This window comes from Emydura macquarii, unplaced genomic scaffold (assembly GCF_026122565.2).
Source record: "Emydura macquarii macquarii isolate MOO-44397 ecotype Brisbane River unplaced genomic scaffold, CSIRO-AGI_Emac_v2 contig_1424, whole genome shotgun sequence".
In the NCBI taxonomy this organism is placed as follows: Eukaryota; Metazoa; Chordata; order Testudines; family Chelidae; genus Emydura; species Emydura macquarii.
Genome location: NW_027131561.1, coordinates 899,391 through 916,882, shown reverse-complemented (window position 1 = coordinate 916,882; position 17,492 = coordinate 899,391). Strand labels below are relative to the sequence as shown.

Here is a 17,492-nt window from a genome sequence, read left to right as displayed (position 1 = left end):
TAGCACCCAGGAAATGGGACCCTGTTGTGTTAACTCCAACACAGACACATAGCAAGAGATTGTGGACCCTCTGAAGTACTTACTATCAATAAAGAGGTAAGAACAGTAAAATGGAGGAGGGGGGGAATATGATGCCACACACTGGTTTCTTTCCTCCTCTCTCTGTCTCACCTCCCAAGTGAACTGGATTATCATCTGTGAGTGACACTTTCCAATTCATTACTTTGCTATTACTGTTTGCTTGCAGAAAACAGACCCATTGGAGTGGTGGCAGACTCTTCTTTAAATTTGTTTTTGCCATATTGTGAAAGGAGGAGAAAAGGTAAATGATCAAAATATGTGCAATTTATACAAACCTTATATAACCTTTTAATATAGCCATTGTAAGTTAGCTGATGTCTTGTTGGAATCATAGAAGAACTGGGCATTGAAAAAGGATTTGATGGAGGACACGACAATGGGCGCAGAATGAATGTAATGGAAACAGAATTTCAAAGGAAATGAAAAATGTTAATATAAGGGCTACTTTGAAACAATTCATATTCCTTAACTCACACCAAAAATATGTATGTCTGACACTTTCATGAAACTTCTGTTTTATTCATTTTGCTTCATCCAAAGAAAGTGAGATAAACACAAATTTTCCTCTAAATTCGTTATACATTACCTCATTGAATATGGTACTACTTAAAACAGTTTTTGTATGTAGTATTAAAGGGATCAGGTATGTCAATTAGCTTTTTTAATTACCACAATTCTGTTCTTCATCTGTAAACTGTCTATGTTGTAAGTCCTTTGGGGCAAAGTTCTTGTCATCTTAATTATCTGTAATGCACCTAGCACACTTTCAGAACAACAGCAATACATTTCCAAAACACAGACACACTGTGGGAGAGAGTTATGCTGCCATGGCAATTTAAGTGAGAATTCCCTCCCTTCTGTGGATTTAGGTCTCAGCTGATTTTTATTTATAAACATACAAATGAGGTGCTGTTGAATATTATCTGTCCTACCTGGTCTAGCAATCATAAATTCAAGTAGCAGACATACATTAAGAGCTCCTTTCTCTTTCTGACTCCTTTAACTCTGTAAATAGCTGTCTTGTGTGAATTACTATTTTACACTGTAACAGCTATTGTACCTTCTGCTGCATTTAGATGGGTGTACAGGATGAACAAAACTGCTCTTTGAAAGCAGTAGCTTCTGAAACATCACCGGCCTGGTCAGTGATTTTGGCGGTCCTGGCTAGAGTTGGCTCAATTATTTACTTAGTTTAGTTCTCGTTTCTGTCTGTGAACTATTCCTGAGCAGGCTAAATTGATTTACTACAATTTTCAGATAGCTTATAAAATCAAGTTTCGGCCTCTAGGTTTTTTTGCAAACTGTTCATTTTAATTATTCACAACGTGTGAATTGTTACCTCAGCAGCCTTACTGCTCCCTGGGTAGATGACACTGAGAACAAGGAATTGTAACCACTAAACTGTGAGTCGTATCTACTGAATCTGCTTCTGATGGACCAAATCCCAGGTGTTTGTATGAAGGGTAATCATACTCCAAACATTTGGGAATAAAAACCTATTCTCACAAGGGGGCACACTGTCCCCTTTAGTGGTTAGATCACATATGGAGATTTATGTGGCTGTTACTGCTTTTGAACTAGTGATCCTAGTCCTTTAGCTGAAACAGTAAAGACTGATGCTTTTAGATCCAAAGGTCCTGGGTTCATTCTACACAGACCACCTAACCTGTGATTTTGTTACATTTGTTAATAAAAGGGGGGGAGGAGGGGAGCGTTAACTCTATCAAACTGAGCAGCCATTTGGAAAATAAATGAGTATTTTCCCTACCCTGTTTGCAGGGTTTAACCCACTCTAATCATAGTTAAAATAGCCAAGATTCTAAAAATTTATTTATTTACTGGACTGCGCTTTTTGGTTTTTGTTTCTTCCTTTCCTCTTCCCACAAAGAGCATATTTGTTCCCTTAAAAGCTATTTGACAGGTAAGGGATACAAAAAAGAGCAGAGTTATCAAATGATATTAAAATGACTCCTGGCTCTGGTTTGCATGATCCTGGCAATTTGGGGATTTTGTGTATGAATATTTTTTTAAAGCAGCATAATCACCAAGACTATGAATTTAAGTGTTGTAAAAAATTGTTCAGCAGTGGAATGTGTATTAGGAAGCTGGCTAGTACCACGAGCTGCAGAAAAAAAAAGATATGGGTTTGAGGGGGTAAAAGAGCTGTCTTTATTTCCATAAATAGGCCTATGTGCAAGGATTTAGACATATAAAGTAGAGGCATTCTGCAGAATTCTAAGTGAATCCAAAGAAAGTGGCATTTGGGAGGACAAGAGATCCCACACAGTCCCATCTGCAGCTTAACCGTGCCCCCAAATCCTGAGTAACTCCAAAGCTGCCAGCACAACTGCTTGCAGAGCCTGCCAAGCGCCCAGATGCAACTTCTGGAAAAATATCTTCCACGGTTTGACATCTGGGTCTTGGAAGTTACATCTAAGAGGAAGGAAGGGAAGGAAGAATGGTGCGATGTGATGCTTGGAAATAAATAAGAGTCTTGCTACCGTAAATTGGGGAGTGGGGGGGAGGCATTGAAAGAAAAACGAAATAGAAGCATAAACAAGATCATTTTCCATAAGTATTAGTGATGCACAAATGTGAGTAAGTATTTTGAAGGGCTAGATTTACTGGTGTAGGGAGGTGAAAAGCAGGTATTATCAACTACTTATTCGCAAAGGACAACCCAGGACCCTAATCAGAGCTGGGGAAATAACTGATTTTTCGGTTTGCTGGGAGTTCTGATTTTTTTTTTTTCCATTGTCAGTTTGGTTTGACCTGAACTGGAAATTCCAAAAATGCTAATAAATTAAAAAAGTCTATTTGGGGATCAAACAAGACATGTCCTTTGATCCAAAATGTTTTGCTTCCAGGCATTTTTGAAGTGCCAGATTCACAATACAGCTGGAGGAGGATGCCCCATGATTAGGATGCTCACTTGGGATGCGGGAGCCCAGGGTTAGAATTTCTGCTCAGGAGAAGGGACCAGAAGCCAGGTCTCTCCCACCCAGGTGAGTGCCCTAACGGGTATTCTCAGGTGAATCTCCCTTCATCTCTTCTGGTGAAGTTGTTCCATTATTTATAAATAATTAAAGAGTCAGTGGAGGAGGGGTTTGAAGTCGGGTGTTCCCAGAAGACTGAGCTGACCGCCAGGTGATAATCATTCGCTCTCTTTCCCTGACCCATTCGTATTTTGTGTTATCAATGACATTGACGAGCAGAAGTGTGGTTTTGATTCTGATTAAATCTCTATTTATCACAGGGCAATTATGGAGGCATAGAATACACTTTCTTACAGAGCAGAGTGTGAGTAAATTGGTGGCATCACAAGTGGAACAATGGCATCTCTCAAAGACTATTTATTATACAGTTAATATCATCTGCTGCATAGAGTTACTGCATGCATTCTGTTTTAATGCAGCAATACTCAACAGACAGTTAAAAGGTGGGCACAAATCCTAAACCGCATCTTGTTTATTATTCACAGCAGACTCAGATTTTTCTCCAAGCTGAGCTTTTTCATTCTGGGTAATATGTCCTAGAGTGTCTCTCTCTTTTTTGGCAGTGCCTGCTTATTTTTGAAGACTTACCTTAGTGATTATATAAAGGACTTAACAAGGACACACATTAGCAATGTAAAATAAGAACTGCAGTCAAAATATATTTTTAGAAAATCAGCTGAACAATAGGGCCTTCACATTTGTATTAAGATTAGGGTTACTGAACCATTACAATTATTTCCAGAACCCTGGGAAATAGGTCCGGTATTACAAGCTCTTTCACAGTCCCTGGGAAATATAAAGAAAGGATCCTACACTGTAGTTTGTCAGCTGCCAAAATTACAGTGTGCATGGTTGCCTACTAAGTTTTGTAGAAGCAATTATTCATAAATATTAAAAGTTACACCCTTTTCCTTGGATAGCTGTTCTGCTCAGGATCTGCCAAGAATTCAGAGTGAAACTCTGCAACCCAAAATTATTTTATTATGTGCCAAAGAATGCTTTGGGCAGGGATTGTCTTTCTCAAGCAAGAAAATATGTTGGAAAAGATTAATAAAACTTGGAAAAGATCTTTCGATGAGCAGTATTTGGCTTTTTCTGTTTAAATCTATTTGAGAAATATGATACAGGGAAAAGGCAGGACAAGAAAAATGCAAAGAGGGTTTTTTTGTTTTGTTTTAAAAAATAAGTCTTGAAATAATTCTTTCAATCACACCATATAAATTAGCCTGACGATCTGTAATTAAATGTCAGCACTGATCTGGCATTTTAACATAACTATTTATGCAGCTCAGCAAGATTTGCAATCTTTTCTAATGACCACTGCAAAAAAGTCATCCTCTCATTACATTAATAAGAATATTATCTTCCAGACCCATTCTCTGAACCAAAGTTTAAAGGAGAGGATGTGTATCATTTCAAGACTCATTTTTAGGCAAGGAAGATCATATTTTGCAGGTTTTCCTCTAAGCTGTGTTCTTCTGTCAGTTACAATAACCACCTGCAAACAGCAGTGAAAAGGACATCACTGTTGACACTCAGTAATGAACAAGCAAGGCTTTCAACAGGAGATGGTTTCTACAGATGGTCACCATAGACTTTTCAGTTCCCAAGATAGTAAGGCCAGATTTATGCTACAAACTTTTGCTGGCATAGCAGAGATGTGGTGAGATGTGACTTGTGGCCAACACAGTTGGGCCAGCAAAAACCCCTACTATAGCTGTAGTTATATTAGCAAAACTGTGCTTTTCCTAGTACATCTTATTTTGCTGGGGGAGGGGAGGGGCAGGGAAGGGCAGGGCAGGGCAGGGCAGCTGGAATAAGATATACTGGTAAATGTGCATTACTGCAAATATAAGCTGCATGCACACTAAGAGAACCTTGCTGGAACAGGATAGCTATGCTGGCAAAACCTTCCAAGTATAGACCTGACCTAAAACTTTCCCTCCAAAATTGACACAGTCATTTCCTCCCCCCACACCTATGATATTCAGTAAACCCTCCTTTTTATTCAACAAGTCCTTCTAAAATGTGTCATGTCAATAATATATTCAAAAGAACACAATAAATGTATCTGCATTCCAAACTAATGACTTAGACTCATAGACTTGAAGGTCAGAAGGGACCATTATGATCATCTAGTCTGACCTCCTGCAGGCCACAGAGCCTTACCCACCCACTCCTGTAATAGACCCCTAATCTATGACTGAGTTACTGAAGTGCTCAAATCATGGTTTAAAGACTTCAAGGTACAGAGACTCCACTAACAAGTGACCCATATTTTTAAATTAAAAGCGTTTTTAAATTAAACTTACAAAATTTAATTTAAGAACATCTACAAACTTGCCTGGAATTAGGGGGCAAAAAAGCACATCTGAAAAAGAGTAAAATTGTTTATGTTTTTCTAACTTTAAAATGACCACATATGCTCAGATCCAACACTGTATGCCAAGTCACAGGCCAAAGAGAATTTAAAACAGCTAAGTTTATAAATCTGTGAAATGATTTAGAAGGAAATACTGACTAAGCAGAGCTTTGCAAATAGCAGAAGAATAGGATACTCAATGTATTTTTTTTCCTTTACAAGAACTTGCTAAATTCTGAACTGAGACTTGCTTTCCTTACTATATTTTAATATACGTTCCTGATGACAAATGGATAAGAGTGAAGGCAGACATACAGAAGGACAAGTTTTCAAAATTTGCAAAATGCGTATTTACACATATGGGCATTTGTGAATATGAAATAAGTATTTGGGAACATAAGTAACAGTTTGCATATATAATGTTGATTTTTTGTTCACCCCAATACATACAAGATGTCATGAGTAGAGAGTTGATTAGTTTCCTCTGAAAACTTCACCAGAACAAGGCTCTGCTATGCTTCTGTGTCTATAACTGTTATGCTTTTGCATCTATAGACAAAAAATTGTCATTTGTTTTGTTGCAAGTGGGGTTTGGATTTCATAACAGAACTATCGGAATACTGCCTCTCTCCATTGTCAGCCTATGAAAGAAGTGCCCACTGTCCTCATGAGTCAATAGACAAAGGTACCTTCAGCAGAAAAGCCAAATTGCTTCTTGGGTACAAGAAGTTGGCAAAATGCATTAGAGAAAAATTGCATGTTTAACCCAAACCCTTTTGCATCTGGATCCAAATTTGACTTTGATCATAGGTGAAAATGAGCTTGACTTCTCATTGCACTTCTGGATCTTTTAAATGTATTTCGTATTTTCAGAGTGAATAAGTCAAAGTCAAAGACAGTGGCAAACAGACTGAGGATTTATGGATGGTAATATGGTTCTAACCTGAGAAATAGTGTTTATTCCACATTATTTAAATAAATAAGCTCTAAATTAGAATGATAATACAGCTATAAAGGCTATATAATGTGTATAAGAAACACTAGATCAAAATTTATTGGGCAGTTTTATGATGGAGTGCTCTTTTCATGTAAAAGGGACATCAACTGAAAAAAAATCACATTTCTGTCTGAAAATTTTGCACTGCTACTATTCCAAGTAATACCCAAGATTATTATATTGAAAAAATGTTAGAGACTTTCATTTTTAACTATGTACTTTTGACAATACTTTATTACAGTCAGCTTCACTGTCTTCCATGTACTGTATAGTCAGCTTCCCCTTAGTTTTAAAAAAGGACACTTAGAAGCAAGGGCACTGGGGTGGGGGAAGGAGGAAAGGTTTATCAATGTTTTCAAAGTAGTTAGAAAAAAGACAACTATATAAAGCATAATCCAACAGAAAATATATTTATTTTAAATTAGCCAATTTATAAAATCCAACTGACAGTTTCTCTTTACATAATCATGTCAGCTATTGGGAGACATATCTCTTTGAACTAATGCTGATTTTGTTAAATTTCTCAAGCACTGTTTTCCAATATAGTAGATGTAATAGTTGTATTAAGAATACTAAGGGCTCTGTGCATCTGAAATAACCCCTGGAAAGTTGCAAATCTTGGCTCTACACCAGCTGCCTATTCATCAGAAATTTGGCTCATCTGCAGAAGCAATTCTCTTTTCACTGAGTAGGTTGGGACAATGGAAAATGAGACATCATGTAAATAAGCCTGTTCACCCACAGACCAGATCTCTGCTAAAATCACAACTAAAAGTTGACTTTACATTGCCATGAAGGCTAGTTTTAACGCTTGAAAAGTTGGATTCACTACCTCATTGTTGTTGTCCAGATATTCAGAATAAGTAACTAACGCCTAGCCCACTCTGCACCCTTACCTAGTTCTGCACCCTTACTTCACATTTGATATAATAAAATAAAAGCTACTCAACATTTCTGCAGTGCCTTCAACCTGAGAACTTCAACATGCTTTACAAATACTAATGAACAAAACCCCAACACCTCATGTGAGGTAGGGTTAATATTATCACCCGCAGTTTACAGATGGGGAAATGGAGACACAGAGCAGTTTGGTTCTGGTCTAAACACAGGTTTTGTACTTATATAGCTTGTACTTTGTAAGATGCGTACTGTTTTTCCAAAATAATAAACACAGCCCAGCCCCTACGGTGGACACAGTTATACTGGTATATTATATTATTATTTTATTTGCATTAGTGCAGTGCCGAGGAGACCTAGTCATGGACCAGAAAGAGGCTGTGCTGCACACTGTACAAACGTGGAACAAAAAGATGGAATAAACTACACCAATGTATAAGCACATTTATATTGGCATAATTATGCTCATGCTAGGGAGGCTGTACTGCTTTAACTATACTGGTATAGTTCAAGTGGTATGACTTTTGTGTGTAGACAAGGCCTAAGTGACTTTGAAAACAATATGTAATTAAGTTCTTTTCTGCTGAGCTCCTTTGTCCTTTTCACTGTAATTTGGAGGCTTCAAAATACATGTATAGAACATGTTGAAGTGTAGCAACTGATTGAGTTTTTTACATGCACCAGGTAAATTCAGCAGCACTTGAGTGACATTTTTTAAAAGCATATTTATAGAGGCTCTTTAAAAGGTCTTTGAAGCTAATGAGTAGAAGTAGGAGGAAAAATTCATCATCAGTAGATTCCATAAGTATGAGAATAGTGCACTATTTTTGTTGTCACACTGGTTCAGTACCTTAAATGACTTCTGCTTCTTATACAATTAATTATCCTTCAAGGTGTGTATTTTAATAATTTTATCAAAACTCATGGACTGTATGTTTCCTTTTCAACTAGCAGCATAGTTTTCATGATATGCAAAGGGTCAGGCAGGTGACTATGAAGCAAATTTAGCTGACCTACATGCACCAATTTTTTTTATTACTCTATGCTATGCTTAATCTGAAGTATTTTGAGTAAGTATGTACTTTTCATAAAAATGATTTGAACTCTGTGGTATACACAGTAGTTCACAGCACTCTAAATGTTATAAATATGTATCTAAGCATACAGAAAAAATGCATTTTTTTACTTGAGAAATTGTATGTGATCACGTAATTAAAGATTGTACCATACGAAAAACTCAAAAGGGACAGCGTATTAGCCTACCTTTAAGTATTTCCTAACTTTTGAGATCTTATCGATTCAAGCTTAACATTTTATGTTTTGTATAAAATGTCATAAAAAATCAAATTAAAAGAATTTTTAAAAGGTACTTCCCACTTCAAGACTTTAAAATTCTGATGGTTTTAATATTATAATCTAGAACTATATTTAACTTGACAACATTAGAACTCCCTGTTTGACTAACTTTGAGATCTGCAGAGAAAATATTTCTGTGCACCTTAGGAACTCCACGGAGGGAAGTGCGCACCTTAGAAGGTTAACAGGAAGGAGCCCTTCTCCCACATGTACAAGTATAAACTCATAACAGGGGCTTGTGGTTTCTGTGATTCTGCAAAATCCCCTTTCTACTGCATAACTTTTGCTTCAGAGTCTTAGCTTTAAATAACACAGAAATTCCTAGCCATTATTAGTGCAAAGAAAATCTCTCTAACATGAACCAAACGTACACCAACACATTGCTGTCTTCCTGAGTTTCCAAACACACCATTGGAAGCAACAGCTATAGGACACAAGCTGCCCAATCCACCTTTGAGGAGAAGCAAATAACTATTCTTGAATGGTAAATATTCAAACGTCAGAAGCTTAGAATTTCACTGCTGATCATTTTAGCAAAATCATCCAGTGAATGTTTCTATCCCATCACCAAGCTGGACGCAGTGGCAGATATTGACTGTAGAGTCTGGTATCAACCTCTGGCCAGATAGAACATAGAAAACTTCAAGTTGAAAGGTGAAAATTTCAGAAAGCTATGAGTTATTCAAACTGTTATGCAACCTTAAATATAACAGTCACTGCCAGGCAGCCGCTATGATTTTTGTTTGTTTGTTTTTTAAGCAGTATAAGCCAGAGAGAAGAAGGGAGGTAATTTTAGGGCAGTGAAAGCATATTGTGGAACAAATTGAAGTGAAGGAACATCAGAAAAGAGCATTAGAAGCCATAAGAGGAACACAATAAATCAATAAATACAAATTATTAATTTTGAAATAGTTTTAAGAAATGGTAAGTGACAAATCGCTGGGCTGTAGAGACAAAAAAGTCTTATTTTGCTGCATTTGTGCCAAGTATGGATTTGTCGCTCATATCTGAAGGCTTGTTTCATTTTTAGAGTATTTAGGTTAAACATATGAGACAGAATTAATGCAAGTCTCAGATATACCAATGCATCTGGATTTTCAATTTCTACTTCTACTCATCTTTCAGTTTGTCACTGGAATTCTTTTAATTACAACACACGTCTCTCATTGCATTGTTCTGATATCCTTTCTGGAATGCAAAGAATTATCTGTTCTGTGTTGGCGAGTCATGGCAGCATGTGGGAACTCTATATTCTGCGTGCGATGCCTTCAATCCCGAGGAAACCAATAGCAAGGCTGTCTAATTAAATAAGTGAGGCCAATATTTTCACGTGGGTATGTCAAATTTAGCTCTTAAATCAATATTTAGGCACCTAAATATAAAGTGACCCAATTTTCTGAGGTCCTGAGTACTCACAAATCCCACTGAATTCAATCAGGGCAAAAGGTGCCCAGCACCTTTGAAAATAAGCCTTTAATTAAGGTACCTAAATATGGATTTAGAAGCTTGGCGTTCTGAAAACTTTGGTCTAAGATTTTTCTTTCTGATGGGCAGTTCTCAGAAGTATTTTCTATTGGTTAGGAGGGGAGAAAAATATACTCACAATACTACACTTGGGGAAAAAGTAATGAAGGTGTGTGGAAGAGCACCAGAAATCTACTGGGTACCTGGAGGGGAGCAGGGCTGTAGCTAAATATTTTTGGAATCTGTGTGACAGAGAGATTAAGCAAACATTGTCCATTCTGGGGAAAGAGGGATACCTATTAAATATTTAAAAAACCAGGGATTCCATGAAAGACAAATATTTGAGGGGCCTATTAATAAAATCTGTCCTCTGGTAAAGATAAGAAACTCATAACAAGATTGGTCCTACCAACACTATTATGCCACTGATGAACCATCTCACAGATGCAACATTGACAAGACAGCCCTTAGAGAAGCACTTTATGCTCTATTTTTAGATACCTTTCTTTCAAAAAAGAACTGAAATGTCAAAATGTGATTTTCTAAGCAATGTTACAACTCACAGAAGTTTATTTTTTAAGTTTTGGTAAACCAACCATCAAACACCTGTTATATATTTAAGGCATCTAGTGCCTTGGTGTTTATTGTAGGGTAGCCACTGTAATTTTAGGGTAGATAAGACCTATATGTTTTTCATATTTATAAGAAAAAATAAGCAGCATATCACCTCTAAGATACGGTCTTTCAAATCTATTCGCACAGCCAAAGCTATTGTCCATATAATCTCATATCTCAATTACTGCAGCATCCTATTATCTGGCCTTGATAAATGCTATCTTGTCCCACTCATGTCTGTTCAGAATGCTGCTGCAAAGATCCTAGCTCATTGCTTTGACCATGGCATCCATGTCTTTGCATCCATTCACAGACTCCCCCTTCTCTATAGCACCAAACAAGAGCTACTTGTCTTCACCGCCAAGACCCTCTATGGCCTCTCCCAGCAGTACCTACCATCTCTCATTCACTGTCAGAAAGTCTACTCCCACCTCTGATTGGCCAATGATGCCGGCCTACATCGCCCATTTGTTAATTTTCAAACAATGACTTTTGTGTTTTCTCTCATGCTACCCATCATGCTTGGGAGGTGCTCCCTATAAATAACTAACTACATAACTATCATCTAGATAACATCATCAACCAACTACCATCTATATAACCAACTCATTATCCTCCTTCAAAACCCTCCTTTGCCATGATGCCTACAAAATCCTGATAATGGTTAGGCCACTGGTTCGCTGATATTACTGCAAATCATGCTGAGCAATATTGTCTCGTATTCCCCCATCTGACTGTAACCATCTGTTGTCTCTTCTCTTATACTAAGTTCATAAGCTTTTTGGGGCAAGGACTGTTTTTTGTTCTGTGTTTGTGCAGCAGTTAGCACAGTGAGGTATGGCCCAAGGGCTCCTACACACTTTGATAATACAAAGTATAAATTATAAACAATAATAAACTACAGAATGGCCTCATTTTGCATATATTTGCTGATCCTCAGGCCAAAGGATTGATTGTTGCAACTATACTATAGATACTATAGTATACTATAGTATAACTATACTATAGATGAGAAGGTTATGGGGGGAGCAGGATGGAGCAGAAAAAAGAAGCTTCGAATTAAGCAACATAACTGGAATTCCCTGGGGTGAGGTAGGGAGGTAGATTCATAAACTTTATGGTCAGACGGGATCATCTAATCTGACCTCTTGCATAACACAGACCATAGAACCTCACCCAATAATATTTATACCAAGACCATAACTTTTGTTTGAGCTATAGCACATCTTTCAGAGAGCTATCCAGTCTTGGTTTAAAGACCTCAAGTGAAACAGAATATACCATGTCCCTAGGTAAATTGCTGCAATGTCCTCAGTATTAAAAATTTGTACTTTACTTCTAGCCTGAATTTCCCTAGCTTCATTATATCTTGTTCTGCGAAATTAAAGCACTGTCTACTATCAGCAATCTCTTCCCCATGCAGGTATTTGTAGACAGTGAACAACCTTCTTTTGGTAAAGATTGAGCTTCTTAAACTTCTCGCTATTAAGAATGTTTTCCAGATGTCATATCATTTTTGTAGCTCTTTTAAACCCTTTACAATTTTTCAATTTTCTTTTGAAGTCTGGACATCAGAACTGGACACAATATTTCAGTAATGGGCATGCTAATGCCATATACAGCAGTAATATCCTCTCTCTAACTCTTGTTTGATATTCCCACTTCTTATACATCCAATAACTGTGCTCTCCTTCTTAGCTACAGCATCACACTGGAAGCTCATGTTCAACTGGTTATTCACCATGCCCCCTAAATTCTTTTCAGTGTCACAGTATTCCAGAATACAGTCCCTATCTTTGAAGAATGACCACCTACGTTCTTTGTTCCAGATCTATAACCTTGACTTTGTCTTATTAACCTAAAACGCATGTTGTTTAAATGAGACCACTTCACCACATGCTCCAGATCAGTCTGTAAAACTGGCCTGACCACATCCTTATTTACCACTACACCAATTTTCATGTAATACCTTTTCTTTCAGATCATTGATAAAGATCTTGAATAACATTGGTCCAAGAACAGATCCCTATAGAATCTGACTAGAAACACCCTTATTGCATGACTATTTCACATTTAAAACTACTTTTTGAGATCTAACCAGTTTTTTAATTATCTATATGGGCTACACTGATTTGCATAGTGCTAATTTTTTTTTTAGAATGTCATGTAAGAGTAAGTCATGTGGCCTTACGGGAGCCTAAATATATTACATCAACATAGTTACCTTTGTCAACCAATCCCATTTACCCTTTTAAATTATTTCCCAGTATTCCAAAACATGTTAAAAATTAACAATAAAGTTGAGGGATCCTCAATCAATACTTTTAATTCTCTTGGGTACAAATATTTCCAGTCCAGTAGGATATTAAGAAAGAGAAAGTAACCTTTGAGGTTTACTGATGAATTTTCAATTTTAAAAGGCATAATCATAGTGACATAATCATGTCTTTAGAGTATTTTCCAGAGGAAGTGCACAGTACCCACAGGTACCTTTGCCATGACAATGTTTGAATTAACCTCAAGCACCCTGCTGCCTCATAGCTGTGAAATATTTGTAATGAGCTAGGAATGTTCCTGCTTTGTATGGCTTTTCCTACTTGTGTTGTGCATGATTCCTTTTGTCGTTTTTCCCTACTCATGCACATTTTAAGGGAAAAAGCTTAGAATTCTCCCAAGAGTACATTAAAGGAGAGAAAGGGAAAAGTGAGCACCTGTTTTCTTCTTAAAATACTTTGATGCTGCTATTTGATTTATTTTCTTGATGTTTTGTGAGCGGGGCTGAGGCTCACAAACCTCAGCCCACATTCCAATATACAGTATCAATGATGGAAATCTAGAAAATCCCTGGTTGTGCAGATTCCATCAACTCTAGATGCCTGAATTCAAACTATATTGAAAAAAACCCCCAGTGGATATCAAATTTACAATAATTAGAAACCCTTGTTTAGACCTTTTTAATTTACTCTCTTGTCTTTCTACATTGTTTATGCTAGAAGGTGGTACAACATCTTACAAGTTGAGATTTCTCTATTTGTGTTATAAAAAAAGCCAATTAAAAACTCCATAAGAGAAAACAGTCTAAGCCTGGCTCAGAAAGTCAAAGCCAATTGTAGAGCACACGCGTCTTAAAAACAGATTTGCCTGCACAGCTTTACTTATAGTTCCCATTTATGGTACAACATTCTATCTGTCCAGCAACTGGGTCAGATACCATTACTGGGACTATGCATAGTCTATGCATAGGACTATCCAGGCCCAAATGTGTTTGGTTTGAGTTTGTTTTTCCTTTAAATTATTAGTACCAACTTCTGTTCTCAACTATATTGTTTATATATGGAGTAAATTCAGTGATGTCAGTGGAGTTACTCTGTATTTACTCTGATGTAAATGAGAGCCAAATTTGACCCTTTGCATAAAAAAGTTAGGGCAGTATAGCTTTCAGTGTCAATTAAAAGCTGAATATGAAGTAGAAACAATATTTTCTCCCTGCAAATGGATAAAATATACTGGAAAATGTTAAAGTAAAAGCATCCAAAAGAGCCTTTTTCCACAATCCTTTAGATCTTGCCATTCATTGGGAGGTCCATAAAGTTTCCTTTTGAATCATTTCACAGCATCAGTGAGACTGTTGACAGCTAATCATGAATACAAAGATTGCTACCTTTGTTTTTTTCTGTCCTGTAGGAAAAAACTATTGCAAAACACTGTGATGTGTGCAAATATATGACAGAAAGTAATTTAGGATTCAGAGGTCTGGCTATATTCTCCATGCACCTTTCTTAGATGTTCAAAAGCCTTTTAGAGTGAAATCCCAATCAGCTTATTTTTCAAAATGAAATTTTAGATCCAATTTTATTTTTCTCAGCCCCTGCTTTCCATCACCAGACTACAGACAGCAGCCATGTCCTAATGACCCAGATGACTAGAGGGGAAACAGGCAGTGAGTGTGGTGCAGATGGGGGAAAGAGGGCTGTGCTAGACTCTCTGAGGAATAAATCCTGAAAACCCATCAAGCCACCCATCATGCCACATCCAGTGAGCTTCAATGGAATTTTCCAGGGTTGTGAGGGCCGGACACGGACATGGATGTGGGCATCCACACATCCGGGCTGGAATGAATAGCAAAAATACTCTGACCTCTCCAAACAGAGATCCAGATTTGAGTTTCCACACCAAATAGCTGCTAATATTTTGATCCCATCTGCCTAGCCTAATGGAGCCATAAGGTTTCTTTCTAGAGCTGGTTTAAAAAAAAAGGACATTTTTGCTGAAGTCTGTTTATTGTTTTAATTTTGAAATTCAAAAATTTTCAACCCGCTCTAGTTATCTCTGACCAGTTGGAGAGAGCAATTCTAGGCCCTGTTGGGACACTTGATGTCAGTTCCTGGGCAATGCACTTGCCCCACACATCATGAAAGCAACAGTCCAATCCACTGCTGTTAGCCACTAAGTGGAAGCAGGCTGGGAAAAAGCAAAATGGAGCCTCTAAAATGAATCAGCCATCTAAAAGTATTTTTTAAAAGCACAGCTTACGGTTTTACTCTAAAAGACCCCCTCCTACTTTTGAAAAAAGAGCGGTCAGAGGAGCAGGGGAAAGGGAAGAGAAAGGTATACCCACAGTTTAGGGATCAACAACAAAGTTCCACTTGCACAATGAAATTCACATACACAGTTACATGGATTATGCACAGAAATCAGATATTTCCACAAACTAATAACCATTCAGAAGCTTATGTATTTGCTGCGCAATACAAAGCTTATTTAAAGAAACTCTCTCTTCATCTGACAAGTATCTGACTGAAATATTTGTAAGTGGCTAAAAAACTCAAGGGATTAAGTAGTTGTGCTTTGTGTATATGCTACCAAAATAACTTTGGCTAGTGTGACATAATTCTACTAGACATTTGTTAACATAATGCTATTTATTTTCTTGTTTTGCCTCACAACAATATTTACATTTGTACCTGCATATGTAGGCTCTTTTACCATGGAGAATGGTTTCAAAGAAATGTGGTTGTGTGCAGGGGCTAGTTAGCCGGGGTTTTCCATTCTCTAATGCTCAATGCAATTTTGTTGACACAACACAATGCAAGAAATTGGTTTTCTTCTCTGTCTCTCCAACTATGACCCATGTTGTGATGAAAGACAAGTAATTTACCTGACTCCTGGAGATAGCGATACACCAAGAAATTCACTTCGTCACTGGTTATGCTCATCTTAGCCCCACCTCAATATGATGAGGTTTACAAGAAGTGTGATCCACGCTCTGTTCAAAGAGGGGAAGAAAACAAAAGAGTTTTTGTTCTATTTTGATTTACTATTTTATTTGCTACCAGAACTGAGGAACATTATTTAAAGGGACACAGTTAATATTTTTTAAATCTAAAATGTTTATATTTATTACAGTTCTGATGACCCCATGTGAAGTATCCATTGCATACTGTGCACTCAATTTGTGCTGTACTTTTTGTTGTTATTATTTACAAATAATGCTTAACATTATGTATACGAGAGAAAAAGAGAGCATTCTAAATCTTGAAAGCCCTTTACCAAAGTTAACAATTTTCTTAAATAGATTTACTACGGTTCTCTTAGATAACACCCTTCAGTGTCTGAGAACACTCCGATCAGCATTGCTGGCAATTACAGTCAATACATAGTATGCCACACCACACCTAATCTTTTCCAGCCCAAAATTTATAATCTGGTCTTTTGCCTAGTGGTTTATCCATGTGAGAAACAGATAGTTCCCTAAAAAAATAGCACAATGTTGCTCAGAGAACTTAAATAAAATAGCAATAAAATTATAAGCAATTCAAAAAAAAAAAAAAAAAAAAGAACAAATGGCAAATATATATTTATAAGGAATGCTGCAGAACACCTTGTGCAGAACACTGTATATGCATACACCTCTGCATAATAAAAAGTTGAAGTGTCTGAAGTATTCGGTAGTTAATACAGCACCAGAGTCAAGCGTGGATGATTTACTAAAATAACCATAACCTTTAAAAAGAAAGACAGCTTCGCGTGACTAGTTTGGGTATATTTTGTGATAGAAAACGAAGCCAAATTCTACATATTAAGATCATATTTTGTATTTGACTCTGTCACTCTAAATCTTGATGACAATTTTTTTTTGTTCATTTTTCGTTGGTTCAGAAAATTCACCGTAACAGCTTTAAGTACTTGAAGTGAGTCTTACAGCTCTGACCTCCACACTGAACCCATAACCACCGTGTAAAGGCTTGGAGGTAAGAGCATGCTTACACATTATAAATGGAGAATTTTGTAGGAGTCTGCTGTTTGTTTGAATCTATCGAATGTCTCTTCTTGGCATGCAGGGTGGTCTTTGTTCACTGTAAACCTCTTCAGTAATTCCTGTTGCCTAGAGTTGCACCTGCTACTGTAGGCAGTGCTGATGAAGTACAAGTTCCCCCCCACTGATGATCTAAACCAGCAGGTCGCTCATGACTGTAACAGATGTCTCTGCATATTTATGTAAATAGAATTCTTCTGAACTTCATTATGCCTTTTATTTCCCTTCTCTGCTCTATTTCAGCAATGGCTCAGATGCTGTATTTCCACAACAACCAATACCTGGGTAATTTAGCAGAAGTTCTTCTCAAGTATTTGGTTCTAAATTACAGGAGTTTGCACCTTGTGCAAAAGAGAAAATAGATAGCACAAAGCATGGCAAGTTCTCCTCCTATGATCTTGTGGTCAA

General features: G+C 37.1%; 1 protein-coding gene across 6 annotated transcripts in view; it reads right to left on the bottom strand.

Annotated features, from left to right (window-relative positions):
- TBL1X (transducin beta like 1 X-linked) overlaps positions 1 to 17,492 on the bottom strand; it is a 255,757-nt gene that overhangs the window by 50,744 nt on the left and 187,521 nt on the right. For all 6 annotated transcript variants that reach the window (XM_067553003.1, XM_067553005.1, XM_067553004.1 and 3 more), the window contains one exon: positions 15,927 to 16,034. In XM_067553003.1, the coding sequence (XP_067409104.1) occupies positions 15,927 to 15,984 (58 nt within the window). In that variant the 5' untranslated portion in view covers positions 15,985 to 16,034. The remainder of the gene's footprint in view (positions 1 to 15,926; positions 16,035 to 17,492) is intronic.